General features: G+C 44.5%; 1 protein-coding gene across 1 annotated transcript in view; it reads left to right on the top strand.

Moving 5' to 3' along the window:
• Positions 1 to 3,227: 3,227 nt before the first annotated feature.
• The window catches only part of LOC311234749 (uncharacterized protein), a gene marked incomplete at its 3' end in the record, with an annotated part of 97,169 nt that continues 72,633 nt past the window's right edge, over positions 3,228 to 27,763 (top strand). The window contains 3 exon segments of the mRNA XM_084321992.1: positions 3,228 to 3,361; positions 20,774 to 21,030; positions 24,628 to 24,682. Coding sequence (XP_084178118.1) covers positions 20,917 to 21,030; positions 24,628 to 24,682 — 169 coding nt within the window. The 5' untranslated portion in view covers positions 3,228 to 3,361; positions 20,774 to 20,916.

Below are 27,763 nucleotides of genomic sequence, written 5' to 3'. Positions count from 1 at the left end.
TGCATTGGATCTCTCGTTAAACTGAAACGTGTAGTAGATATGCCACGTCAGTTCAGACTTCATGCCACAGCCTCCTCGCCACCCTACCGCCATGAATGCCATGCTTTCATTTTAAACTCTTGAGTGTGATATGGCAAATATTTATGTTTTTCATTCCATCTCCTTGGAAACCGTTTGAAGGCCTCTTAATAGGATTTCGGGGGACTGATTCAATTACTCCACCATGTAGCAGCACCGTTTTCCATGGCAAGAGAGCAAATGTGGAAGTGGGAAAGATTCCTCCCTTCACCACTTTTCAAACATTTTGCCAGGTCCAAACACTTTCACACACTGCCTTTTCAGCATTTAATTATTACCATGATGAGCGACTGGCCAGTGGCCTATAACATACTGTAATGCATAACTTACCCATAAAGTGTAAGCTGTACTGTACGTACCGTACCCATTCTGCAATCTGTTAATAAAGTTTGCAATCAATCAATCAAAGTGGTATGGAATCTTGGCAACTTTCTTTTTCAACTCGGGGGTCTAATGTGCTTGTGTTGGGTCCAAACAGCATCACAAGTGAGATTGTGATCACATTTTGTACATAAGAGGTAGAAATTGTTCTACAATTCAGTGTAGTTATACCTTTTTGAAACACTGATTTGCTTCAATGGCAACACTGAAAGGCATGTAGCCAATTACTTAAATAGTTTCTTCACAAACATAGCCACAACACTGGTAAACAAACTACCCTCCCACTCAGGGCATTATGGGGTAGAACACATAGTAGCATACTACAAGAAGGGTCCACAAAGACGACTTCAAACTGGAAATGGTAACAACAGATGAGGTACTCAAAAAACTGAGCGCCCTCCAACCCAACAAGGCCACTGGCCATGACAACATCCCCTCCAAATTCCTCAGAGACTCAGCAGCCGCCATCACCCCAGTCATCACACACATAATAAACCTCTCCATAAAACAGGGACACGTCCCCAAGGACTTCAAAATTGCGAGAGTGACCCCTCTGCACAAAAAAGGCAGTAAATTAGACCCAGGCAACTACCGCCCTGTTTCTATCCTTACCTCCATCTCGAAAGTCATGGAAAAAATTGTATACGAACAGGTCGAAAAATACCTTGCGGAAAAAAATCTAATCTACGAATTCCAATCTGGCTTCAGAACATCCCACTCCACTGACACATGCCTTCTCTATTTAAACGACCACATCAAACAAGAGGTGGACGCGGGCAAATACTGCGGCATGGTCATGCTGGACCTACAAAAGGCCTTCGACACTGTCAATCACACCATTCTGATTGACAAGCTAAAAGCAATTGGTTTTGATAGTCTATCAGTGAGCTGGATGCAATCCTACCTGGAGGGGAGAGAGCAGATGGTGGAGATAAACGGTACCCTATCCCCCCCCCTCTCAGTAAACTGTGGTGTTCCACAAGGAAGCATACTAGGTCCGCTACTGTTCCTAATTTATGCAAATGACATGTCGTCAGCTTGTGACTGCAACTTGTTCCTGTTTGCGGACGACTCAGCCCTGCTGGTCTCTGACAAGAACAAGTTACAGGTTGAAAAAACCCTCAGCTCAGAACTAGGCAAAATCTGCATATGGCTCGCTGATAACAAACTATCATTACACATGGGCAAAACAGAGTCCATTCTCTTCGGTTCAAATAACAAACTCAGCAAGACCGACGGCTTCTCAGTTACAGTGGGTGACAATATTGTCACAAGGAAAGAAGATATTACCTACCTGGGTTCCATCCTAGAGGCAAATCTTTCCTGTGACAAAATGGCATCCAATGTAATAAAAAAAGTCAACCAACGAACTCGATTCTTGTACCGGATCTCCTCACTGGTAAACAAGAATACCCTGAAGACTCTAGCAGGAGCACTCATTCAAGGGTACTACGACTATGCTTGCACCTCATGGTACCAAAGCACCTCAAAGGCGCTAAAAACAAAATTACAAACATCTCAAAACAAACTGGTCAGACTACTGCTTGACCTTACTCCTAGAACCCACCTCACCCCTGCCCACTTTGACAACCTAGGATGGCTTAGAGTAGACGACAGAGTACAGCAACTTGCAATGGGCCTGGTCTACAAGATACACTACACGACCAAGGTACCCATGTACATGACAAAATACTTCCCAAAGGTCAGTGAATACCACGATCACAACACCAGAGGGAGCTCCACAAATCATGTTAAACCCAGATTCGGCTCAAACAAGGGACTAAACACGTTTCGCAATTATGCCACATCAATGTGGAACGCCCTACCCAAAGCTGTAAAGGAATGTGAATCACTACCCACTTTCAAAAACACTCTCAAAAAACACCTAAGGGAGACTGCAACTCGAAACTGGCCCCTGTAAATGTCCGAACACAACCCCCTCCAATGTACAGTAAATTACCAAGTATGGTCTTGTCAATAATCCAATGTACAGTGTTGTTTGTACTGTTGTACAGTGTCCCCCACCCACCCCTCCTACCCAACCCCCCCCCCCCCCCACTCCTACCCAACCCCCCCCCACCCACCCAACCACCTCCAATGTACAGTCCCCCCCCACCCCCACCTACCCAATCCAATGTACAGTTTCTACGCCTAATGTATATACTCTTTCTTTTCTTTCTGGACTCTTTTTGTATCACAAACAGTACTGTAATTGCAAATCTGGTATGTCATAAATGTATAGATGTAGCAGTACTGTCTATCTGTATGTCATGTATGTCATGTTACGATGAATTGAAAATGGGGGACCCTGATGTAAACAAGACGAAAGTCTTTCTCTGGTCTGCATCCCCTTAACAATTGTATGTATTGAGCTGTACTGTACTGTACCCATTCTGCAATCTGTTAATAAAGTTTTCATTCATTCATTCATTCATGCGTGGTGTGCTACTACTACTACACAGTAGTAAACGCTGAACAGCTTGTGAGGGAGGACACTAGTGGTTCGTACCAATTCGGAGAAATTGGGGGGGGGGGCATGGTTTGTAAACAGAATCATATGTTTAAAATATTGGCTTTGCCATTTTAAGGAATACGAATAAAAATGCAATGTTGACATTCACATTTGCTGTCACAGCCATGGCTCTCTTGTTGAAGAAGAGCGTGTCGCACGCAAACCCCCACTTTTCGTACCCCCCCCCCCCCCTTGAAATGGTTTGGCCGCACGCGGATTGTTACACTGTTGAAGCAGCAGCCGGGCTTTAGTTCCATGCAGACAGTCGCTCAGTTGCTTGCTGACAGCGCCGGACTGAGGGCACTACGCGTGACAACCCTCAGGTTTTTCCTGGTCCTTTGTTGCAGAAATCGAAGATGACTTAACTTCGAAAGATTCTCTGCTGGCCAGGTAGTGGGGCATGATCCATTCAGATAACTTTATGATTGTGTTAATAATTATTAATAATAGCACAATTCGTTTCGACTATTCATAGTTTCTTTAATAATAACATTGTTCCATTCATTGTACTTTTCTTTCTCTGCGAACTGCGTTTGTTTTGCAACGTAAGACAACATTGTTATCTTTGTGTTTCAGATTTGCAACACAGATAGGGGAGAGTTGCCTAATATTACACAAACATCAAACATGAGTTTTGATGTTGTCCTCTCTGCCTTTAACTTTCAGTCGCATAGCCTTGACTCATTCAAGCTCAGCTGTGGCCAATAAAACAGTTGGCACAATAAAAGTTCAGGGGTGTTGTTGTACTACAGTACTTGTGAATGTCTTCTACTACAGCAGTGTTACTACGTTATTACGCAGGAATGGGTTACTGCCTGCAAGTTTGCCTGTTAGTCATAATATGGAATAATATAATAATGTATGTTCTGTACACTACAGACCCCGTCTATACAGAAGTAGACAGCATTTAAGAAAAGTGGAGAAGAGATCATTTGCTTTGTGTGTTGTGCTGTGCTTCGCCACTGAAAAAAAACCTGTTGCAGGACCTCTAAAGGGACATTACACTCACCCTTCCTTCTCTCACCACAATATTCATTAAAGGAATACCTTTCTCCTTTGTGTGTGCTTGTAAACAGTGTTGGCAAACTACTCTAAAACTGTAGTTTACAAACTACTTCACAATGAAAATAATTTATTCTAAACTAACTTAACTACTCTAAAAAAAAAGAATTGTGTTTGCCAAATGTACTACTTTGAATAAGTAGTTCAACTACATTGCAGAAAAGTATCACACTCTTAAGTGTATAGAATCTCACTCACAAGCAGCAACTGACACTTTGATCTAGGGTCGAGGTGCAGGTAAAAAAACCCACACTTAAGCATACCCAGAGGATGTGTTTTTTTTATTTTTATTTTTTATCCACTTTTTCTCCCATTTTCTATATTTTCTCCCATCCCAATTTCGTATCATCCAATTCAACCCTCCCCTGTCACGAACGCTGTTTCTTGCCTCCCACAAGCCGGCTGCAATGTGGACTAAGTCATACATAGCACAAGTCCCCTCCGGTACTTGAGGTAACAGCAGTCGCATCTTTTCACCTGCGCAGCTCGATCTCTCAGTGGCGAGGAGTAACGCGTGGGAGGCTCACGCTGCCCCCGACACTTCCTGATTCTACTGCGCAGGCGCACCAACCGACCTGTAGGAGTCGCTGTCCACAACGCCCGATCCCCACCCATCAGTTTCCCACCCCCTAATACGGCCAATGTGTATTAGTACGGACGACCAGCTAAACTGAAAGCAATGTGGAGCGCTGGGCTCGAACAGGCGAGCCCAGCGTCTCCAGTATTCGTGGCGAGCGCCTTGCCCACTACGCCACGTAGCCGCCCCCCATAATGTTCCTTTTAAGGAGGGGACGGGGAGCAGTTGTTGAGGTGGAATCAGGAAAATGCAACATTTCTGGAGAAATATGTTGTTTGTAAAGTAACTTCCTAAACTACATGACCCAAAGTAGTTAACTACCTAAACTACATGACCCAAAGTAGTTAACTACCTAAACTACATGACCCAAAGTAGTTCACTACCGAAGAAGCTAATGAGATTTGAATGTAGTTAAACTACCACCCAGCTACTGCGAAATGTAGTTAAACTAGTAATTGAACTACGTACAGTTAACTACTCCCTAACACTGCTTGTAGATAGATACTTGGCTGTTCTGAACTGTGAGAGATGGAGGGCAGTGTGGTTTTCTTATCTCCTCTCATAGACACATGACTACTTACCACAGCCTGTGTGAAGAGATTGGAGGCTGCTTGTGGCGTCCTGTGAGTGGAGTAAAGGCCTACCCCCCTGTATGCACGCTCACACACAAGTATTTGGGGCTGGATATCCCTCACCGATCTAGTACAACATATTTTGGGCTTTTCATCTCGATGAACCGCCCCGGTTTCTGTCATTAACATCACGCTTCTCTCCTTTGTGGCATTGCAGGGGATAGTTTTTCACCCTTAAGCAGTCCAACAATGAGTCACTTTGTTTCTCATTTTCATTTGTGTATTCTGAGCAGAGATATAGGCCAGGCTGCGGTTGTTGAAAAGTTATCTGCATACCTGACCAGAGGTCGGTGCATGAGGGTGGAGTTTCGAGTGGTTTGAGAGTGATTGCTTCTCTGCACTTTAGGCAAAATGATAAACCTCTGGTTATCCATGGGAGTTGTTTCATCTTGGACATCATAAATGAATGCGTTCGTTCATTAGCAAACGTGAAGTGTAGCCGAAGTTCAGCTTGCAAGTGGAGTGGCGAGTCGGCCCGAGATTTAATCGGATGATCAGCTCTAGCGTCTAATTACAAAGGGGATGTTGATAAGGGTAACCTATGGGTGCCTCAGACACTCTATGGGACGATTGTTCAGCCCCTGAAAGAAGCTTGGTTCTGGCTTTCTGAGGGTGATGGTAAAAGAAGCTGTATGGAAGGAAGGATCATGACTGGTGTGTCTAATACGGTTTTATAAAATAAGCCACTGGTGCAGTGAGTGTGTTTATACCTGGAAATGTGTCAACACTGGGTGATTCTTTCTGATTAAAACAGGTTTCTCAAATCTGCCGAGCACGGCGGAAATCTGTCGAGCATCACAAATACAATCTCACACACCTCTCTCTCCCCGAGGTCACTGATAATAAGCAGCCCGCTGTCGTTTCATTTTCATTCTTTTTCTTTATCACAGTAGAACATGATACGTGGTAATTGCTCCATCTCAAGGCTATAGTCAAGTTGGACAGGTTAGTTCCAGATAGATTCCCAGATGACAACAAGAGGGAGTTGTTTGGACATGGGATAGCCATAATTTATGGAAGCAATTAAGGCCAGTTGGTTTTTAAGGGGGATCACTCTATACTCCTGTGTGTGCTTAAGACGCACACATTTGCAAGGCCTTTGTGTTGCAGGCGAAAGGCCCTATTAGGGCTCCATTCTGCTCTGCACGAGGCACTAGGGCCATTCTCTCTCTGTCCGTATAACTCACTCCAAACACAGAGACACATGCTGCCAACCTCCCCCCGAGTCACTTTCTCTCTTTTTTTTCTCAGATTTTCGTCTCTTTCCCTCGTTTCTCTTTCCATTTTGGCTGATCTGTCTAGCTATCTTCATTCCTGGGCATCTCTCTCTCTCTCTCCCTCTCTCCCCCCTCTCTCTTTCTTTCCCCTCACCGGTTCATTGGCCCAAGGCATTATGCAAAGCTACCAGAAAAAAGGATTGTTAGCCATGCCTGTCTGTGCCTCTTAGCTGCTCGCTATTCATTTCACCAGCTTCCCCTTCTCCTCTGTGACCTCCAGTCATGACTACTGCCGTCTCACTCCGGGCCAAACCTCAGCTTGAAGCCATACGGCCGGGAGAGAGTTCATAACACATAATAGCCTTGCGATTAAATGTTGTTGGTGTGTTTGTCCCGATGCTTTTTTATTCTCCCCCCCAGTATATTGCTTCCTCATTATCGTGATGCATTTGTAAGTCTTGATGTCTCAACGCCCACAAAGCGAAGACCCTGCGGGTGAAGAGAGAAGAAAAGAGGTTTTTCTCACACAGACACCAGAGAAACCCTCCCCAACCCAACTCAGCCGCCAGACTCTTCTTGAAGAGCATTGTGGGTTGAGGAGGGGGGCGGCCATTTTTAGACGCCTCTTGACAGATCCCACTAGTTATTAAGTGATATTCCTCCCTCGTCTCTAATGATAGGATGGGATAACCCCAGGGTCAGTTCCTTAGGCATGGATTGAAGGAACACGCCAACATTATGGGAAATGTGCTTACAGTCTTCTCCGGGGTGAATGAATGAATGAATGAAAACTTTATTTAACAGATTGCAGAATGGGTACAATACAGTACGGCTCAATACATACAATTGTTAAGGGGATGCAGACCTGAGAAAGACGTTTGTCTTGTTTCCATCAGGGTCCCCCATTTTCAATTCATATAGACATATATGACATACATGACATACAGATAGTCAGTACTGCTACATCTATACATTTATGACATACCAGATTTGCAAATACAGTACTGTTTGTGATACAGAAGGAGTCAAGAAAAGGGAGTATATACATTTGACGTAGAAACTGTACATTGGAGGAGGTTGGGTGGGGGGGGTTGGGTACATTGGGATATTGACAACCATACTGGGTAATTTACATTGGAGGTGGTTGGGGGGGGGGGGGCCGGGGGGCACACTGTATAAACAAGTAACACTGTACATTGAGGGGGGGGGGGAGGAGACACTGTACAAACAAACACAAATGTACATTGAACTATTGACAAAACCATACTAGGTAAATGACTGTACATTGGAGGGGGTTGGGTTAGGATATTTACAGGGGCCAGTGTTGAATTGCAGTCTCCCGTAGGTGTCCCTTGAGAGAGGTTTTGAAAGTGGGTAGTGATCCACATTCCTTTACAGCTTTGGGTAGGGCGTTCCACATTGATGTGGCATAATTGCGAAACGTGTTTAGTCCCTTATATGAGCCGAATCTGGGTTTAACATGATTTGTGGAGCTCCCTCTGGTGTTGTGATCGTGGTATTCACTGACCTTTGGGAAGTATTTTGACATGTACATGGGTACCTTGGTCGTGTAGTGTATCTTGTAGACCAGGCCCATTGCAAGTTGTTGTACTCTGTCGTCTACTCTAAGCCATCCTAGGTTGTCAAAGTGGGCAGGGGTGAGGTGGGTTCTAGGAGTAAGGTCAAGCAGTAGTCTGACCAGTTTGTTTTGAGATGTTTGTAATTTTGTTTTTAGCGCCTTTGAGGTGCTTTGGTACCATGAGGTGCAAGCATAGTCGTCAGACAAGAATATGGATACCAGTTCCCTCTCTGTGCATTCAGTAGAAAGCTATCCGGCTGCAAGCTAGCCTAGCTTAGCACAAGTGAATACAAGCAGATACGAGCCACTAGCCTAGCTTAAAACTCAGGGAGAGGTGTTTTTGGCCAACAACTAGGCTAGCTGGTCCGTATCCGCTTCCATTAATTTGCTAGTCTAGCTTGCAGCCAGATAGCTTTCTACTGCGCACAGAGAGGAAATTGTTATCTATCCTCTTGTCTGACTCTGGAGAAGACGGTACGCATATTTCCCATAATGTTGGCATGTTTCTTTAAGCGTGGTCCAAGATTAAATTATAAAATAAAACAAGAGAATACTTTTTATTATCTCTCCAGATTCCTTGTTTTCTTTATTCAACATTTTCCATCATAATTCTGTTTTCAGTGGAATAAACTGTAGAAACAGCCCTTAGCCTATAGCCTATAGCCTATGTTACAGGAATATAGCTTCAAACTGTAATGTCCAAAGTCTCTCGCCAGGAGGAATATATCGACAGTGTCTATGTGGTGATGATAAGCAGGGAATCAACACGACCAAAAGGGGAACCAGTTCTCAGTGTTGTTCTCTCACTCTTCCCTCTCAAGGGAGTGCCACTGTACCCTCAGGGCCCTGTTTTTATGTCCACCAGAGAAAAAAAAAAAAACGTCTTTCACTATGCATATATTTGTTAGTCCACCTACCCTCCGTCAGACTAGTGCTTTCTGTCTGTCTTGCATGCAAAGGTGATGTTTTTCAGATGTGTGTGTGTGTCTCAGGATTCACCCCCACTGTGAAATCCCCATAGGACAGAGTGACCTCATGGTTTTGTCTTCTATTGTCACGTATCATAGGATTCCTGTTATGAACAACAATGGTTGGCATTCTTCTAGTTTGTTTTCCTCAGCTACAGCGTTTGTCTCTCCCAACGAGGCCCTTTCATGACGACACCGCGTAGCTCCTGCCTGAATCACCGTCAGGTTAACTCCCCTGTTGATCTCTAGTCTAGTGCCTGGTCCAGTGACATCCCGGCTCTATGTCACACAGGCAACAGGCTCAATGTTTTTTAATGTGTCAAGTTAGACATAAATCATCTGCAACTGGCCCGACCTGGCCAAGCCAAGACCTTGAGGACCGGGCTAGTTGTGGGCTCAGAGCCCATATCGTCATTGACGTTTTGTCATAACGTCTGGCCTGCGTGTTTTCATTGGTTCTTATTAATAATAACTGGGCGTGTGTCGTGGATACATGTTTTATACATCTGCAGGTCATTAAGCTCAAAACCGGGCCAGGGGCGGAAGGATTCATAGCTGATTACTGTCATGCTGCCGTGTCGAATTATCTATTTAAATTCACGTTGCAAAAAAGAAAGAAAGTGTGATATATTTTGCACATAATCCCACACATCCAAAAACGAAACAGTTTTGCACACATTCATTTAGTTTGACAGTTATTGAGAGTAAATGAGTTTGAATGTGGCCACCAGTGATGTCATCTGGGACATTGCATCCTTGTGTTGCGTTAATTACAACATGAAATGATGTAGATGGAAAAGATAGCAATATCTTGTTTTATAGGTACAGCTTATCCGTTCATTGAGCTGTAATTAACACAACACAAGGATTCAATGTCCTCAATGTGTGAGATTATGTGCAAAATAAATCAGCATAGGCCCTCCAGATACACTAAATGTGAAAGATGGGTGTGTAGGTAGGCTATGGGTAAAAAAAGCTCACCTCTAGGTTTATCTTTCTCATGAACGAATGAATAATCCTATGGAATGTTGCGTATAGTCGTCTAGCCTGCGCCACCACCTCCCCTTTCACCCCCACACACCCCTCAATATCAAAAGTGAAATATTATGTCACTTCCTCGGAGGGCAGGGCCACTTGATCCACCGGCGGAGGATTGGGAGTGACAGTCTCTATAGCGTCACTTATTTACACGCTATAGGAGTGGTCCCTCTGATGGAGCTGCGCGAGGGGGATTACTGCCCCGGCCATGTCTGCAGCTTCTCATGTAATCTATCCCTGATGGATTAGAGCTCTGGTTAGTGTGCACAGAACAGAACAGGCGCTCATGGGTAATGGGAGAAACCACAGGCGGAAAGGAAAGGGGGGGGGGGGGGGGGGTAATTAGTGGGGCACCTGATGAATGGAGAGTCTTGGCATGCAAGGGTCACTCCAGGGGGCAAGAGGCCCCATGCCTCCCTATATATTCTAATTGAAACACCTGATCCCGCTACAGTTGACTTATAAAAGACTATAGTTGGCTACGATTTGAGCATAGAGAGCGCTGATCCCAAATAAGCGTTAGTATGGTCTGAAGTAAAAAAAATCTCCATTCAGTCCAGTTTACTTGTGCATCCAACTGATAAGGATGAGCCATCTAGACATTATGTAGGGTGTCTTTATTATGGCCTGGTCATATGTCAGTCTTTTTCCCATATCACTAGCCAACTAGCTGTCATCATTATCCTCCCATGTTACGTACACGGTTGCCATGGCTACCCATTGAATGCATAGGAAAACACTACAGCTTTACCACGGCTGTTATGAGGTAATCTAGAAAAATGATTGCCCCTACGGAATAGCTAGGAAACGCCAATCTGCGTACCGTCTGTGATGCTTGGCAGTGTGAATATTTGACTACAAATTGTATATCACTCAGACAGTTCGTCTATCACGACTGCAGAGATGTTGGTTTAAATAGGCTTATCTTAAGTCCATCATATTTGAAGGAACGACATTGTATCTTAAAGGAACACGGCAACATTTTGGGAAATGTCTACTGTCTGTGCGTTCAGTAGAAAGCTATCTGGCTGCACGTTAGCCTAGCTTAGCACAATGAATGGAAGCGGACAGTGCCGGTTAGCCTAGGCATTGTCCAACTAACACCTCTCCCGAAGGCTAACCGGCGCTGTCCGCTTCCATTCATTGTTAGCTAATTTCCCCAAATGTTGGCGTGTTCCCTTAACCTCAGCTCTCCTCGGGCAGAGCATTACTCACTGACTGGACCCATCTGCTTGAACTGCGGAATCAAATGTGGATGTGAAATCATGACGTCAGTGGGATAATGTCCCGGGCCATTCAACCATGTTCCTCCTTTCTGTGGAAGAGGGAGTAGGTGGCGGGCGGCGGTGTCATGTGTCCAAAGTCAAGTTGTCTTGACGAGGCCCCTGTGAATTTCCTTTGGGTTTTTCGTTCTCATCACATGTTGAGGTCATCTAATCAGTCACCCACACACTCACTAAGAGCAGCAGCATGTGAACACAAGGGAAGCAGGGCCGTGCGGATACACACTGTAGAGAAGAGGGAAGTGTGCACGTATGAAACAAATGATTCACCAATGCTAACCAAGGCGTCGTCATCGATACGAATACCGTCGGCTTTGGGTATGGTGTCGTTTCTTAGAGAAAGGTGTGTTTGACGTTCTCTCGGTTTTATCTGCCCTGCTGGCTCCTTTTCATGCGACGTTGTCACAGGCGACTGCTCGCCTTTTCAACGAGGAGGAGAGGCGAGTGATCTTTTTAAAACGGCTCATCAAGACGAGAGATAAAGCGTCGGGTGTATTTGTGCAAAGGTTCGCGGTCGCTGTCGTTAGAGAAACGTCCCGGGGAATCCGCAGAGGAGGCCAGAGCCCCGACCGCTGACGAAGCATAAAGTTTGACTGAATAAGACTTCATTGTTTATACGCTTCTGAAGATCCAGTTGCATGATGGCATGTTGTTTTTGGACAAAGTGTCCAGCCACTGGGTGCCGGGGTGATGGCCAGAGGGTCCCTTGGTATGCCTTGACCTCTGCAGGACCATTTTTACGACCACGGCCTCAGTATGAGAGAGAGAGAGAGAGAGAAAGAGAGAGAGAGAGAGAGAGAGAGAGAGAGAGAGAGAGAGAGGGGTGGCTGGGTGTTAACCCTGAAATGACAAAACCAGACCACAGATTTTCACATGAGAAAGCACTTTCAGGACGCTTGGAAGAGTCGCCCTTGTGCTAAAAGAGAGGTCCTAATAAATATAATAGAAATAGAACATTTTTATCTCACCCACTGAGGCAAAATCCAACATGTGACGATGAGTGTTACTGTCCTTTAACTGAATTGACAGATATTTGTCTCCCAGTGAGATAGTAACCTGAATAGTATAATAGGGTCAATCATTGTCTGTTTAAAATGTTTTAACAGTTACACTGATCATAACATGCATATTTACAATCATTTTCCAAATTAACTTTTCACTTCTGTTAACACAAAAAAGATTATTAGGGATAACCCTGTTTATAAAACAGCAAATATGTGAGTGACTTAAAAGCTGGATTTGAAATTCCAATCAAAGCATGATCCATTTATTGGACTATTAGGCATATTAGAACAGAGTTGTGGCAAAGATCATTTGAAGCGCAAAATTATCACACACACAATTCAAGTATGAGACAAATAATCGAGTTTAAAATACAGAGAAATCTCTTTATTCGTCAAGCTTGATCAATATGATACAGTTATGTGTGAACACATGAGGATCTCTGATGTAGGACTTATTATCCCACGCATCAGCCCCGTTCCTCTGTTTGTTTAGGCCTGTTGATTCCATCAGCATCAAACGAGATGACTCTGTTCAGTTCAGGTCACTGATCAAAAGCCCGAGACACCAGACGGCACTCTGCGCAAGTATTCCGTAAGCACAGCCAATTGGTGATGGACACCAAACACCCTGCCATAGGGCCTCAGGGGGCCCTACAGAGGTGACCGTTAATCAGCCTGCACAGATCTCAGCCTGGGCAAGAAGCCATATTATCTTAGTTGCCCTTTTGGGTGCCCTCCTCAGCCACCAGCCATTGTGAACCAAGGGGCCTGCTGTCTGCGTCCCGGCTCACACAAACCAACACAGTCTGCTGGGGATTACCATTTAAAGTAGAAGTCCCCTATGGAACTGGATCACGTTCAGATTTTCTTTCCCCACCCCAACATAGATTTATAGGGCCCAAATTAAATTATAAGTCATCGAGTACTTCCATCAAGTGCAGAAATATTTCCTTTAATGTGTATGGAAGTTGGGGTTCTCTATAATGAAACGTGATATAGCAACCACAGAATTACAGAGACCACATTTGAATAGGATAATTCTCGCAGGCAAGGCAAACAAACAACAAATAAACAAATAAAGTATATGGCCGTGGTTAAAGATGCTGCTCCATTTTTCATTGAATGCTGTGGTTTTTACCATTTCAAAATACGCCAAGAAGAAATAGAATAGAAATACTTGTATTATCCCGAGGGAAATTTGACACTGCAAATCGCTCATTTGCATTAAACATTTAGACAGAACAAGTTAGATTTGTCCGAGGGAAGCAACAGTTGTGATTGGAGGATCAAGAAAAGAGGGTGGGGCTTGAAATAGGTCCATTACATGGGATAATAATAAACACGTGATTTAGTGGTTGAATCTACACGGTCCTCGTTTCAAATCACTGGAAATGTTTGTCTGTGCTTTTAAACGATAAAGAGTTGTGAGCGGCAGCCAGGAAGGAGATAGCAAGCAGTGGAATATTTTAGTCGGCAGTCTGGCGCACTCACAGAAGTACTTCTCAGTGCTTCTCTCCATTAGGCTCCTGTTTCTCCATCACAAGGAGCGCCATCATTAGCTAATAGCTAAGCATGGCTTCATGGCTGATTTCGCACTCTGTTTGCCCTCTCCCATGACCCTACTTGCTGCGAACACACAGAGACAGACACACACACACACAGTCACTACACACACAAATGCAGGCATAAAAGCACGTTGCGCACACAAACCCACATTATGGCCCCGATGTAACATGTCACACGTGGAAACTCCCATCAATCAAAGAATACACTTCACAGAACAACCTTTACATATGACTCCCACCTACCACTCACTCACTCACACACTCACGCAAGGGAAGTAATCTGCTAAACTGATCACAAAGAACATTCCCTTCTCCAGCCTCCTCAGCAGTACCAGTCCCTCTCTCTCGCCTGCAGAGGCCCAGTCGTGCTCCACTGACTCTCAGGGATAAATGGAGATAATGGGAGTCATATGCTGGCAGTGGGCTTTGAGCTAGACCTCACGGAACATTAGGAGGCACCGTGCAGTCATGGGGCTGGAGAGGAGAGGAGAGGTGGGTCGAGGGGATGGGGAGAAGAAGAAGAAGAGGGGAAAGAACGGACGAGAGGATGAGAGAAGAGGAGGGGTGATTCAGGAAGGAGGGAGGGTGAGGTAACAGGATACGGCTGGGCTAAGCTAGTCAGAACTTGAAGAGCGCTTTCTTTAGCCATTTTGGTTTTGATTTCACATGGCTCTTGGCATCAAATGTTAGTATTAATTGGGGGAGATATCTCCGATACCAATTCTCTGTTATGTAGCCTGTTATCTCTGCCAGATGTCCAATACTAGTACCGGTATCAGTGCATCTCTCCACATTACACACTTGCCTTGCGCTCTTTCACCCTTCACCGTGCCTTCAACCGTGTTAAAGTTGTACAACTGTTTACTTGACTTTAAAGTACATTCTGGCAGTGACTGGATAACCTAGCGGTCCTGGCAGTCCCATTAGCCTCGTGTGTTCCCCCCACAGCAGAAAGCTGTCATTAGCCTGCAGTTGATTGGAGGACCTGAGCCATGCTACTACTCTCTAATTGGCTGCTGTGAAGCGTGTTTGGTGGTTGGCTAATGAAGGGGACAACCCCAAACCCAAGGTCACTGTTGCTATTCCTGCTCCGCTCTGCCTGAGCTGAGGATCACATTGACTGTTGCTGAGGTTGGCTGTTGTTTATATGGTGCTTTCCTGTGGTTTGAATGGACTGACTTAGTTTCTAGAGAGAGAAAGAGCCTGTGTAGAATAGACGGCTCTAGGTGATGATGTTAACCAGTATTATCTGAAGAAGGGTGAAGAACTCTTTGTATTTTGTCTGTGTACACATGCTGTATCTACTGCATATGTTTTACCATCTGTGTGAGTGCAGCCAGCCAGTCAGTCTGTGATGAAAGCTCCATATAGACGTGGGGAGTGACGTGATTGTTCTAAGACCCGCTATATGGTCTTTTACCACAGGAGTTTCTCATGGTAGGGGTTTATATGGTTCCACTTATTTATTTGGTCTGACATTTGACGGGAGCCGAGCTGAGCGTAATTAAATGAGATCTGCGTTTTTTACATTTTAGGAAAAACGAGAGAAAAGCCATGGGTGCAAGACTGAAGTGTACACCTAATGCAAAAACGACATCTGTCCAGGAAAGGGTCAATTGCATCTGAAGACCAGTCTCGAGCGAACGCTGTGGAGCTGAGAGGACGACATTATGAAACCAGAATAGTCAAAACAACAGACATACTACACTACTGGCCTTATATACCGATGATTACCTGACTTATTTTTTATTATTTTTTTTACGTGTAGTTTTCATGTTACGTTTGATTCGTGGCTTCAATGAAAACAACGATGGCGGCGAATGCTGCAATAAACAACAAGAATGACGAGGGATACGAATGTCAAAGTAATTGTGCTCTTGCGATTGGTCGAAGATTGAAGAGGCTTTATGGGTAGGGGAGAGTGGGTATGCTTGGGACACGTTTGTATTGACACAAAATAGCCATCCATCACTCACAGGCTATTTGAAGTGAACAGCACTGAAAATAATCTGATCCCTGAACAGATACAGGTATCTGCTGACAAGTTTTTTTTAGAGCCCAGCCCAAACTTGAAAAGCACAATTCTGTTAAACGCACAAGGAGTGCATTTCCCCAAGATTCCGCCTTCCAGTGACAGTGTGGATAGCGGGTACGGTTGGTTGGGACACTTTGTTCCTTGCACAAAAAACACCTAATATTCACAATATCACTTATTCACACATTTCTTTTAGAAAAAAAAAACATTTGTAAAATTATTATATTTTCATAAATTACTGAGATATGGAATTTGGCTGTCTTCTGAGTCTTAATTTCAGTAGCACTGTATCAGCTCAATGCTGTTATGATTTTATAGGTTATAGGTTTATGAAGGCTATTGAGTTTTTTCTTCTTCTCAACTGTCCCAGGCAGACACACTTTGGACTTCTGTGTTGCTAGCTACCAACAAATACTCACACAGCTAACACTAGCATCAACCGAAAGGCCAGAACATGTGCTTTCCAACAGTATGTAGTTTGTATGTGGCATAACTAAAAACAGTATGGTAGAAGATAAATAACAAAAGAGTCAAACATTTACTTACACACTGTTGATTTCAAAACTGTGATTAAATGTGAGGAATAGTCATAAGGTCTCCACTCTGAGGTTGAAAGTGAAGATAGTGTGTGACTGAGTGTGAGCATGGTGAATGGCATACTGTAGGCATAGCTGCTTTTCTAACGAGCTAAAACGTCCCCCTGTCCCAAAAGCGTACCCGCTCTTCCCTACTGTAGTAGTGGAAACGAGTAAAGATTACAATTTAAAACACATTTTCTCCAGGATTAAGTTAAAACATTTACCTTTTGTTGGTTGTAACAGTATAAGAATGAAATGATGATTCTGCGTCTACACAGTACTGTTTGGCTGTAATGCTTCTAGTTTGATCCTTGATGGTTGACTACAATGGGGGGAGGGAAACCACAGTGGAACCCCCCCCCCCCCTCGTCTTTATCTTTTTCCTGGTGGTGTCTTTTAGCCACATCTGTAGTCATGTCCAGGGTTAGCTAACACAGCCCAGCCTGTGTTAAAAGTTAAACACATGTTAACAAAGCTTTTTGTTACATTCCACCGTGCATGGATTCCCTTCTGAAGGTCAGATCCGGCTGTACCTGACCGCTTGTCAGTCTTTCATTATTTAAAGAGGATAAAGAAGTACTTTTAGCAGTCCTGTGGGCAACTCATATTAAGGAACTAGTGGGTTTCCTTTGTGTTAGTGTAACGGATATGTGCCGCGATAGTGTAAAACTCACTCCCCAGAGGCATCCAAACTGAGCGCTTAGAAGGGAATTCCTTTCTTGGCGCAGCGGTTTGCGATGCTGGCCCCGGTGCGGACGCCCGGGGTTCGACTCCCACTCAAGGCACGGTCGAAGTAGTGGCAGGTTCAGCGTTGAACCGGCTACATTAGGCAGTGAGAGAAATATGGATGGTGGAAAACACCAGCATCTTTCCATTGCCTAGCTGATAAATTCAACCTATAAATAAAACCATCCTTTCATTTTGGGGGCAGCATTGCATGTGTGGAGTTCCATGGTACTCAACACTGCACACGGGGTAGTTTTGAAAATAAGAAATTACTGAAAAGGGGAGCTCCAGTAGCTCACCACGTATCTCGGCGCTATTTCTGCGTCGGGAGGAGCCGTGCTGCGTCACGGTTCTGGTTGACTCCGAGTTCGATTCCCGGGCCCGCCGTCATTTGCCGAATGTCTTCCCCTGTTCTCCCTCCCGTTTAACTCTACAACTGTCGGTCATGCTTGACCAGAAAAGCGATAAACGCTACAAAATAAAGTAAAAAAATAAATAAAAAAATTACTGAAAATATTCGCAATTAATGGTAAAAAAAATCGCATAATTTTATTTCAACCAAAAATGCTTAAGAATAGAGTAGAATAGATCTTTATTGTCATTGTTACAGTTGTTACAACAAAACTTAAACAATAATGTTAGTGATAGAAGGGAACTCATTTTGTGCAAAAATGGAAAGCTTTTCAATGTTCATGAGGCAGAATTGTTACAATAGCCGATGATAAATCCCTATACGGGTGGACCTCGCGGGCGGTCCAAAGTGACGTCAGACTACACCTCCCTATAGCCTGACTTTGTTTGCTCACAACCACAGCACATATTTTTAAATGAGAGGATAGATTCCATGGTTTGTGATTATATAAAATATGCCATCCTAGGTAACATGGAAATGTTGATAGCAGGGGACTGATGACAGCCTAATTGTTTTCTGTAATGTAATAACAAGATAGTATCTAGGTATGCATATGTCACTCCTTAATATAATTATTTAATGTTTAATATATTACTTATTAGGGCGGCTGATTGGCGCAGTGGGCAAGGCGCTCACCTCTAACGCAGGAGACGCTGGGTTCGAGCCCAGCTCTCGGCGTTGCTACCGGCTGGCCGGTCGTTCATACTAACACAATTGGCAAGTGTTAGAAGGTGGGAAAGCCGGTGGGTGGAGATTTGACATTGTGGACAGCAACTCCTACAGGTCGGTTTGGTGACGCCGGTGCGACGGAAGCAGGAAGTGACGGGGCAGCGTGAGCCTCCCACTCGTTACTCCTCGCCACTGAGAGTTCAAGCTGCTGCGGTGAAAAGATGCGACAGGCTGCCTCCTCGTGTACCGGAGGGGACACGTGATGCAAGGCTTCTATCCTCACTACAACCGACCTGTGGGAGGCATAGTCTAGCAACGTTCAAGACAGGGGAGGGAAGAATTGTATATATATATACGAAATTGGGATGGGAGAAAAATAGAAAAATGGGGAGAAAAAGTGGATCAAAAAAAAATATATTACTTATTACAGCCATGCTATAGATCATCAGCGGTGCGTTCCTGATATCAACTGTGGTTGCACGCACGCTAATAGGCGCCACGTGCACGCGCGCTCCCGGCGCGCGCGCGCACTCCCGCGCATGCGCATAAATGTCCCCTCGCTTGAGCACAGACTACAGACAGTGCCTAATTGCCTCTACGAATGGAATGTAACACATTTCATTCACAAGTTAGGTGTGAATGTATCTGAGAACGTATTTAACACACCTGACGACCGGCGCTATTGATATGCAAAGTAGCCCAGGTGTGAACTTGTACCTGTGTGCGTGCAGTGCACGCGCTTCTGCTCAAATCTTACCCTGCACGGAGTGCAACCCCGTCCTATGACCAACGCACCTCTGCAACAGGTCCTGCATTATTATTATAGATCATGTGGAGCATCAGAATCATCAGAATAATGGACATGCGGCACAGTGAACAGTCGAGTAAACACAGTTAAAATAAATAAGAAAAAGTTAAGAGTAGTAACACAACAAGATAAAAACAAGGGGAAATCACCTAAAGTACATGATAAAAACAAAGCTAAAAGAGTATTGATCTCTAAAGTGTGTTTAAGGATGTTTCAGGAGCATCAACAGAAAAGCTTCCGAGCTCAGAACAAGTTGAAGGACCTTAAGCACAAGCCAGTCATTTGAGCGAGTCAGATAGGGTCCAAAGTCCCAATCCAGCAACATTGTGATAATATATGTGATATGATATATATAATTAGGGCTTTGTATATAAACAAATACCAATGATTGCTCTCATTGCTCTCATGAAGCAGCAGGTTGGAGGCGGAGTTTTTAGATTACTCCGGTTGCAATGCCTCGCTTGAATGAAGTTAACTTTTCACCTGGATAACGTCAACATTCAGGGTGAATGTAATGTGAGAAATTGGGATGGAAGAAAAAAATATATATAATCTTTTAATTTTTTAATAAATGTTTTGTTGTTGATCGGGAAAGATCGGTATCGGTAGATACTCAAAATCACATGATCGGGTCACCAACCCCGGAGCTGTGAGCTGGATTCGCCTGTTCGAATCCAGCTCACAGCTCCGGGGTTGTCACCAGCTTGGCTGGCCGTCTGCACTAATACAATTGGCTGTATTAGAGGGTGGGAGAAGCTGGCGGGGTGGGTCCGGGTCGTTGTAAACAGCGACTCCTACAGTTCGGTCGGGGCGCCTGCTAAGCGCGGATAGGACTTGAGGGGGATAGTGTGATCCTCCCACACGCTACGCCCTCTCGATGAGAATCCGCGCTGCCAGGTGAAAAGAAGCGGTGATTGGCTGGACGTGTGTCGGAGGAAGCACGTGGTAGCCTCCACTCTCCCAGATGATCTGACTGTGGGGGATAAGTGCGCAGCGACCAGGAAGGGACTGGGAATTGGCATACGACTAACATTGGGATGGGAGAAAATCGGAGGAAAACGGAGGGGGAAAAAGATATATAAAAAAAAAAAAAAAAAAATCTCATGATCGGGATTGGATCGGGAGCAAACAAATTTGATCGGGACGTCCCTAAATGCAATATCTCAAATGGTGCTGTGATTAGCTCCAGATTGATCCAGAAATCAAGTTGAATGAGGTCAAGAACCACTGCTAATGAAGTTGAATGAGGTTAAGAACCACTGCTATAGGCTATGTACCCAAACGTGACTGTAGGTTGGGTTGTGTTTAGGCCCGTCTCTCTGCCCTGCCTGCCTGCTTGCCAGCCAGACACACCCAGTAGTTGGAATCCTCCGACCTCCACACACTGTGCCTGGAAACACAGTGTGGCGTGGAAAAGGCCTTATGGAACCATCTAGTGCTATTCTGTAATGTGGTGTGGTGTGGTTTGGTGTGGTGTCCTAAATAAGAGCTGGCATGAATGAACACACACTCAAGTTATTTCCGCAATCTTACACTCACTCTTGGTTTTACAACACTGTCATTATGTGCTGCATACTTGCAAAATACTTTGATATTTGGATGCTGATTACCCCCCCCCCCCCCCCCCTCTCTCTCTCTCCCTCTCTCAGGGGTTGGCTGAAGCGTGATCCCAGACCACCTGAGGGTCGTGCTGCAGATGGGAGGTCACCTGCCGGTCGTCCATTTCTCCAGAACACACTAACTGCCTTCCACCGCCCACATCTAAAATGGCTGCCTGTGGCCTTCTTCAGCAATGGAATGGACTGGAGCAGAGCTGCATGTTACCATGGTGATCATCTTCTCGAAAACACTGGAAAAGAAGAAGGGTGTCAGTGATGTAAGGTCCACGGACGGAGAGTTACTGCTGGTGAGGACAGACCTTCTACCTTCAGGTTTTACAGAAAGCCGGTTGATAATTGTCACTGTCACCGATGGGCACGCTGTCTCAGATGTTAAACAGTAATCTGTGAAAAGGAATAGGTCAGCAATTACAGTACATGGCTGCATTAACCACATGCCACAGAAGCCAGCTGTAATCACTGCAAACACTTGCACAATGTGAGTAAGCACAGCAGACCGCAACCAAGTAGCCAGTAGTTAGATGTGATGTTAGTGAGTGTTCAGTTAGGCTGTCTAGCTACAGTATGCTTGGCTGGAAGACCAATTTAGGCTTCGACAGATGGACAGTATGAATAAACCCTACAGGTCTCTTTCTCTCTCTATCTCTCTCTCTCTCTCTCTCTCTCTCTCTCTCTCTCTCTCTCTCTCTCTCTCTCTCTCTCGCTCTCGACCTTCAGAGTCTAATAAGTTCTGAGTTCTGTCTTGGCATCTCTACAATACATGCTATTGTAGCTCTTGGCTGGGAGCTCTAGAGGGATCAAGGTCTTAACTTTATTTGTATGGGCTTACTGTTGGTTCACCTTGATGGAATAATATTTCCCCTTCACTCAGCAGTCGATGATATAAAAGCCTGGAATTTGGAGTTTGCTAATTGGGTGAATGTCCTCGTGTGAAACTTCTGGGTCTGTTTTAATTAAGCATTACATCACGCGCAGGAGTGTGTTATACTCATTAGATCACGCCTAGGGGTGGTTGTTAGGCCCGACGCGCAGTGGAGGGTTGTTAGACCCCCCTAGGCGTGATCTAATGAGTATAACACACGACTTCAAGTGATGTAATGCTTTTATACAATGGCCCAATTCACCCAAACCTTATTGCTATACAATAAACACACAGTAATTGAAGCATAATGGAGATTTATTCACAAAACCATCCACAGAGAAAGTAGATCCAATAGTAGATCCACTAGTAGACACCAGAGGGAGCTCCACAAACCATGTTAAACCCAGATTCGGCTCAAACAAGGGACTAAACACGTTTCGCAATTATGCCACATCAATGTGGAATGCCCTACCCACAGCTGTAAAGGAATGTGAATCACTACCCACTTTCAAAACCACTCTCAAAGAGCACCTACGGGAGACTGCAATTCTAAACTGGCCCCTGTAAATGTCCTAACCCAACCCCCTCCAATGTACAGTAAATGTCCTAACATTGAAAAAATAGAATTTTTTTATTAACAGATTGCAGAATGGGTACAGTACAGTACAGCTCAATACACACAATTGTTAACACTTTGATTGCCAGCGTGGCGTGCACTATTTATCGTTGAATGCCACCACCCACTTCAATGATAGCGCTCTAAACGCATAATCTATGTCTTAAATTATGGCTATGTGTCTAATCTGCCCGTCGCTTATCAATGACTTTTTTGCAGTCAACATTTGTCGAAACGGATTGTTTTTTTAATCGGTTCATTTCCGTTTTAGAGCATTTTGAAAAGCCCTCGTTTTCTTGAAAGTTTCAGGAAAATATATAGATTCCGTGATAAACGGCATTTACTGAAATATTCTGGAATACACAAAAACTTTTTCGGCCTATTTATGAATCGTTTTCAAATAAACGCTAGATTATCGATAGTATATGTGTACTTATGCACGCTAGAGAAGCGGGCTGAAAAATATATTCTCTCATTTCCTGATCAGCACACACACACACACACACACACACACACACACACACACATGGGGCAAACGCTGATATATAGGTGAAAACAGATCCGATTACCCCAAGACTGGTAAAATAAATTGCTTACCTCAGATCAGATGTTCTCCAAAAAGATTATTCCAATTCCTGATCGCCATTCCAAACATCGATCGCGTTTATTGATTCAGCGCTGGGTACTGTAAATATGTATTCCACGTTGTTTTGCACCTCGGCAATCACTTCGGTCTCTTCAGATGCCTCGCCGGAAACGTTAAATGAGGAAACTGGACCCCCCCCCCCCCCCCCATCAGTCTAATCCAATGGGTGCAGTACCACAGGGAGAGACGATAGGGGGCGGTATTTTCCCAATGGAGCTCAGAGAGAGTCTGCAGCACTAGCGTGAGGCTCGATTGATGAAATATGAATTAAAATCGCTAATAAAAAAAATACGACAAACAAACGCTATATAGCGTTGCTGGCATTCAACTGGCGGCATGAACTAACGATAAAAAGCGTCCGTGGCACTCAAAGTGTTAAGGGGATGCAGACCAGAGAAAGACTTTAGTCTTGTTTACATCAGGATCCCCCATTTTCAATTCATAATGACATTTATAACATACACAACATACAGATATACAGATATAAGAATCTAATCTAATCATCTAATCTAATCATGACAATTAAGACATAGGCCTACAGATATACACTCTTTGTAGTGCAAATAAAACAAAAAAAACAGATGTGTCGTGTGTGTCTCACTCTCTTTCTGTATCTCTCTAGTTCTCTCTCTCTCTCTCTGAGCACCTGAAGACTGTGCTATTAAACCAGGAAGTGCAGCACTATGTTGATAAGGCTGTCAGCAGTAGAGCCTCCACTACTGTAGTGCCCTGCGCTGCAACACAACAAACACAAGAGTGAACAAAAAACGCTCATGGACCTGTCTCTCGTTGACTGACTCGCTTGTGTTGTTCGTTGGATTTGTTTTGGATTATTATCAAAACGTACACGGACCCGCGGACCGTGGTCTCTCGTTGACTGACTCGCTTGTGTTTTTTTCGTTGTGTGTCCGACTATGCATGCTTTCGAACACCTGCCCAACTCTACCTCTGATTGGCTTACCATAAAGTTGTACTCAACCTCAGCCAATCGTCAGCATGTATGCACTTGTCTCGCGCACTGCCCACTAACCAAGGAAGAACAGTTAAAAAAAGTATTGCCTCTCGGCGCAGAGATCTAGTTAGTTGGTCTGATGGTTGGTTAGTTGGTCTGATGAAAAAAACTGCTTCAATCATAGTAACGCGCCGCATTTTTTGGCAGTAACGGTAACGGCGTTATTAAGATTGGAAGAGTAATCCGTTAGATTACTCGTTACTGAAAAAAGTAGCGCCGTTAGTAACGCCGTTATTTATTTGACTGTTTCAGCCAATCAGAATCAAGAAATTTGCATGCCATTGTATAATAAATCGTAGCCTTCTAGGCTGTAACCGTATCTAGGATTTCACACAACATTGTTTTGTTATGGTGTGAGACCGCAAGTGACTCAGAGCCGGTAATATCTCATCACTGTTTCCCCTTCCCGTAGACACCACCCTATTGGAACTGAACAATCAATTCTTGTCTCAAGAGGGATAGGTGTGTGTGTGTGTGTGTGTGTGTGTGTGTGTGTGTGTGTGTGTGTGCGTGTGCGTGTGCATGTGCTTGTGTGTGGCAGACAAAACAGTTTTATACACTCCCCCCCCCCCCCAAAGAAAATACAAATGGGTTGTGTTTCTTTTCTCACTGAGATTCACGGTTGCAGTGCATGAGTCAGTCTGGTGTTATGTATTGACATGTCTTGGAGCTGAACAGGGTGACAGTCTGACGCTGGAGCACTTGACCCTCATGTTTCTCTCTCTTCTGTTTCTCTGTCTCGCGTCAGTCTGAGCTCCACACCATGAGCAGGGGGACTACCCTCTTCTCCTGTGGAACTGTCGGTGAGTGCATTCCTCTTCTTGTCGTCTATCTGTGACTCTCTCCTTTAAAATTTATTTTTATTTTTGATTACTCATTCATTAATTTATTAATTCATTCATACGGTCACCGATTCAGTAATTCACTCACACTTAGCCGTCCCCACAAGCATTAGATTGACATCAAAGTCGGTCACACTTCCACACAACGTTGACACACAGGGTACCCCGGTATGAACGCTCCTGGTAGGAAAACGTCATAAAATGTTCCTGACATTCTGGGCCTGTGTTTATAGGGTAACACGTTTTCCCATTTGTCCAAAACCAGGGCTGATGTGCTGGTTAAGTTAAGCTACTGACATTCAGAGCTGTGTTTAAGTATTGAAGTTACTGAAGGGTCGATGCACGCAAAGTATTTTAAGTTACTGACATTCTGTGTAACTGCCTGTCGCTATACGTTAGCTTTTTAAGTTACTTACTATCTGAACCGTGTTTCGCTATTGGCTATTTGGTGATTTGGAGGAGAGGGAGAGAAAGGGCTCAACCTCTCGCTCACCTAGGGGCGGGCATGTAACTTCAATCTATGGACGAATGCTTTGCATGTACGTATGTCATTGTGTTCTTCCACTTCAATGGACCTATCTCAAACCCTGTCCTCTTTTCCTGATCCTCCAATAACAACCGTCGCTGTCCAAGGGAAGCAACTGTTGTAATTGGAGGATCAAGAAAATAGGGCAGGGTTTGAGATCGGTAAACAAAATTTAAAACCTGAGCCGGTCAAGGAGGATAACTTATAGGTTAATAATAAAAATGTTCCCCAAACATTAAACATTAATTCCCCAAACATTAATACAGTGCATAGCCAGTTGTTATTTCCTTTTATCAGTGCTTCATTGATGTCGTCTGGTGTTGTCTCTATCTATTTGTATAGAGGCCGAAACTTTAAGCCTAGAAAGTAGGACGAGTAAGAACTACCCCTCCCCCTATAACTGTCTAGCCTGTTCTGTCATGGCACCCCACCCCCCTAATACTCCCTTTCTCCATCTGTCACTCATCCCCCTCTCATGTACAGTGTGCACCTGCCTCCACACTGCGTCGCATGCAATCCCCGTGGGAATCAACTGTAATTGATCGCTCTGTTGCCTCTGTCAACAATTTCCCTTCGGCTCAGCCGGTGTCACAGTGCTTACCCCCCCATGTTAAAAGACAAGCTACTGTAAATAACAGCCCCTGCTATCGCACACACTATATCATCTTCCGGCATAGGGGCGGAGGTGGTAACATCAGAGGGAGGAGCCGCGTGGGTTCTATTGTCGGTGTTGACATTAACACTGTGTGACGTCCAACCGAGGGTTTTTGTCTCCGTTTTCGACGGACAACCTTGTGAAGTCGTCCCTTTATCCCTTTTTGTGGACATTCTTGCCAGGTCATCACAATAGCCCACGTGCATTGCTTGTCTGCCCACGAAACAATCATTACCGCCCACCAGCATGAGAGAATGGGGATTTTCTTTAGACAAACAGCCCAAAGGATGGGTTTTGGATGGGGAAGGGACCCTTTCTGCCAAGTGCTTCAATAGGTTCCTGTGTTGAAACCCTTGGCTAGATTCGCTAGGGCCAACTGTGGCCGTGTTCTGTAGGTGTGCTGCCGAACCCACGGACTCTTGATAGATATCCTTTGTGTACGTGACGTGACAGCGGCCTGGCACACTGGTTTCTATTTCGGATGCAGTCTAAACCAAGTAAAGTCATGCACCGCTGGTACCTGGTGTGTAAATGCCTAACCCGATTCAAGACACCTGAACAGATAGCCATCTAGGCTGTTGGTGGTGGTGGTGTTGTGAAATGGCAGAATTTACTGGCACTGTCTTCACTGTTGAAACTGACTTTGCCTTCCTTTGATTGAACTTCTGCAGCGTATTAAAGCTTCCTTAGTGTACATAAGCTGAGAGGAAGTGGAGGGAAAGCCATAAGATCAGCAGACGACCCCGGAAAGACCAGAAATAGCGCAGTTGAAACATTTGAATGACTAATTTTCTGGTTTTATGATGCACTGGTGTTTTTACTTGGTCTAGAGCGATTCTTTACCTTACTGTTGTGTCGAGCGTAGCCTCTGTTCATAGGTTTGTATGCTGCTGTACTCCTGTGACCATTGATGATGTGGTGGTAGCAATCCCCATTTCTAGAACGACAGTATATGGACCTTGCTAGCATGTGATCACAGCCCACCAGAACTCCTGTATGCAGAGAATGGACATTTTATTTAAATTAAATGTATTATAGTTATTTACTTTGACACAGGAACATGCTAACATTATGGAAAATGCGCTTACTGTCTTCTCCAGAGTCAGACAAGAAGATGGAGGTCAATTTCTCTGTGCGTTCAGTAGAAAGCTATCTGTCTGCAAGCAAGCCTATCTTAGCACAAATTAATCGTTTTAAGCTAGGCTAGTGGTCCGTATCTGCTTCCATTAATTTGTGCTAAGCTAGGCTAGCTTGCAGCCGGATAGCTTTCTACTGAACACACACAGAGAGAGGAAATTGGTATCTTTCTTCTTGTCTGACTCTGGAGTCGCATTTCCCATAATGTTGGCGTGTTCCTTTAATTAACACTGGATTTACTTAATCAGTGACCTGCTTCTCTCGAGCCTAATCACACCATGTTTACCAGATGCTCCACCACAGATTATCATCATAAACAGCGTCAAGCGATGATGAAGTTGGTTCAATTGACGACACAAACATTTAACTTCTCTGAGGTTGTTTTAAATCCCGCTCCGCCACCATGACAACAACCGTGCATGACCTGCAGTTTGTGTTCACTTTCTCCTAAGCTAAATGGTTCCCTTCTGTAGAGTCAGCAGATTATGTTCTCTCTTATTCTCTTCCCTGAGAACTATTCCTCCGGTTATTAAACATGATTATACCATGGCCTGTGTGTGAATACTCTTTTCTGATTGGCCGGTAGGTGTGCGATAAAACAGTTGAATGCGCACATAGTTCAAGATTAATCACTGTTCTAAATTCCTCCGCTACCCAACCTTCACTTCATAATCCCTTAATGTATCATGGCACACGCCATCCGCGTCCCGACTATTCCCAAGCA

The sequence above is a fragment of the Notolepis coatsorum genome (genome assembly GCF_963971535.1).
Source record: "Notolepis coatsorum genome assembly, chromosome: 9".
Lineage (NCBI taxonomy): Eukaryota > Metazoa > Chordata > Actinopteri > Aulopiformes > Paralepididae > Notolepis > Notolepis coatsorum.
Note: the sequence above shows the minus strand (reverse complement) of the source record. Positions and strands in the feature narration are given on the sequence as shown.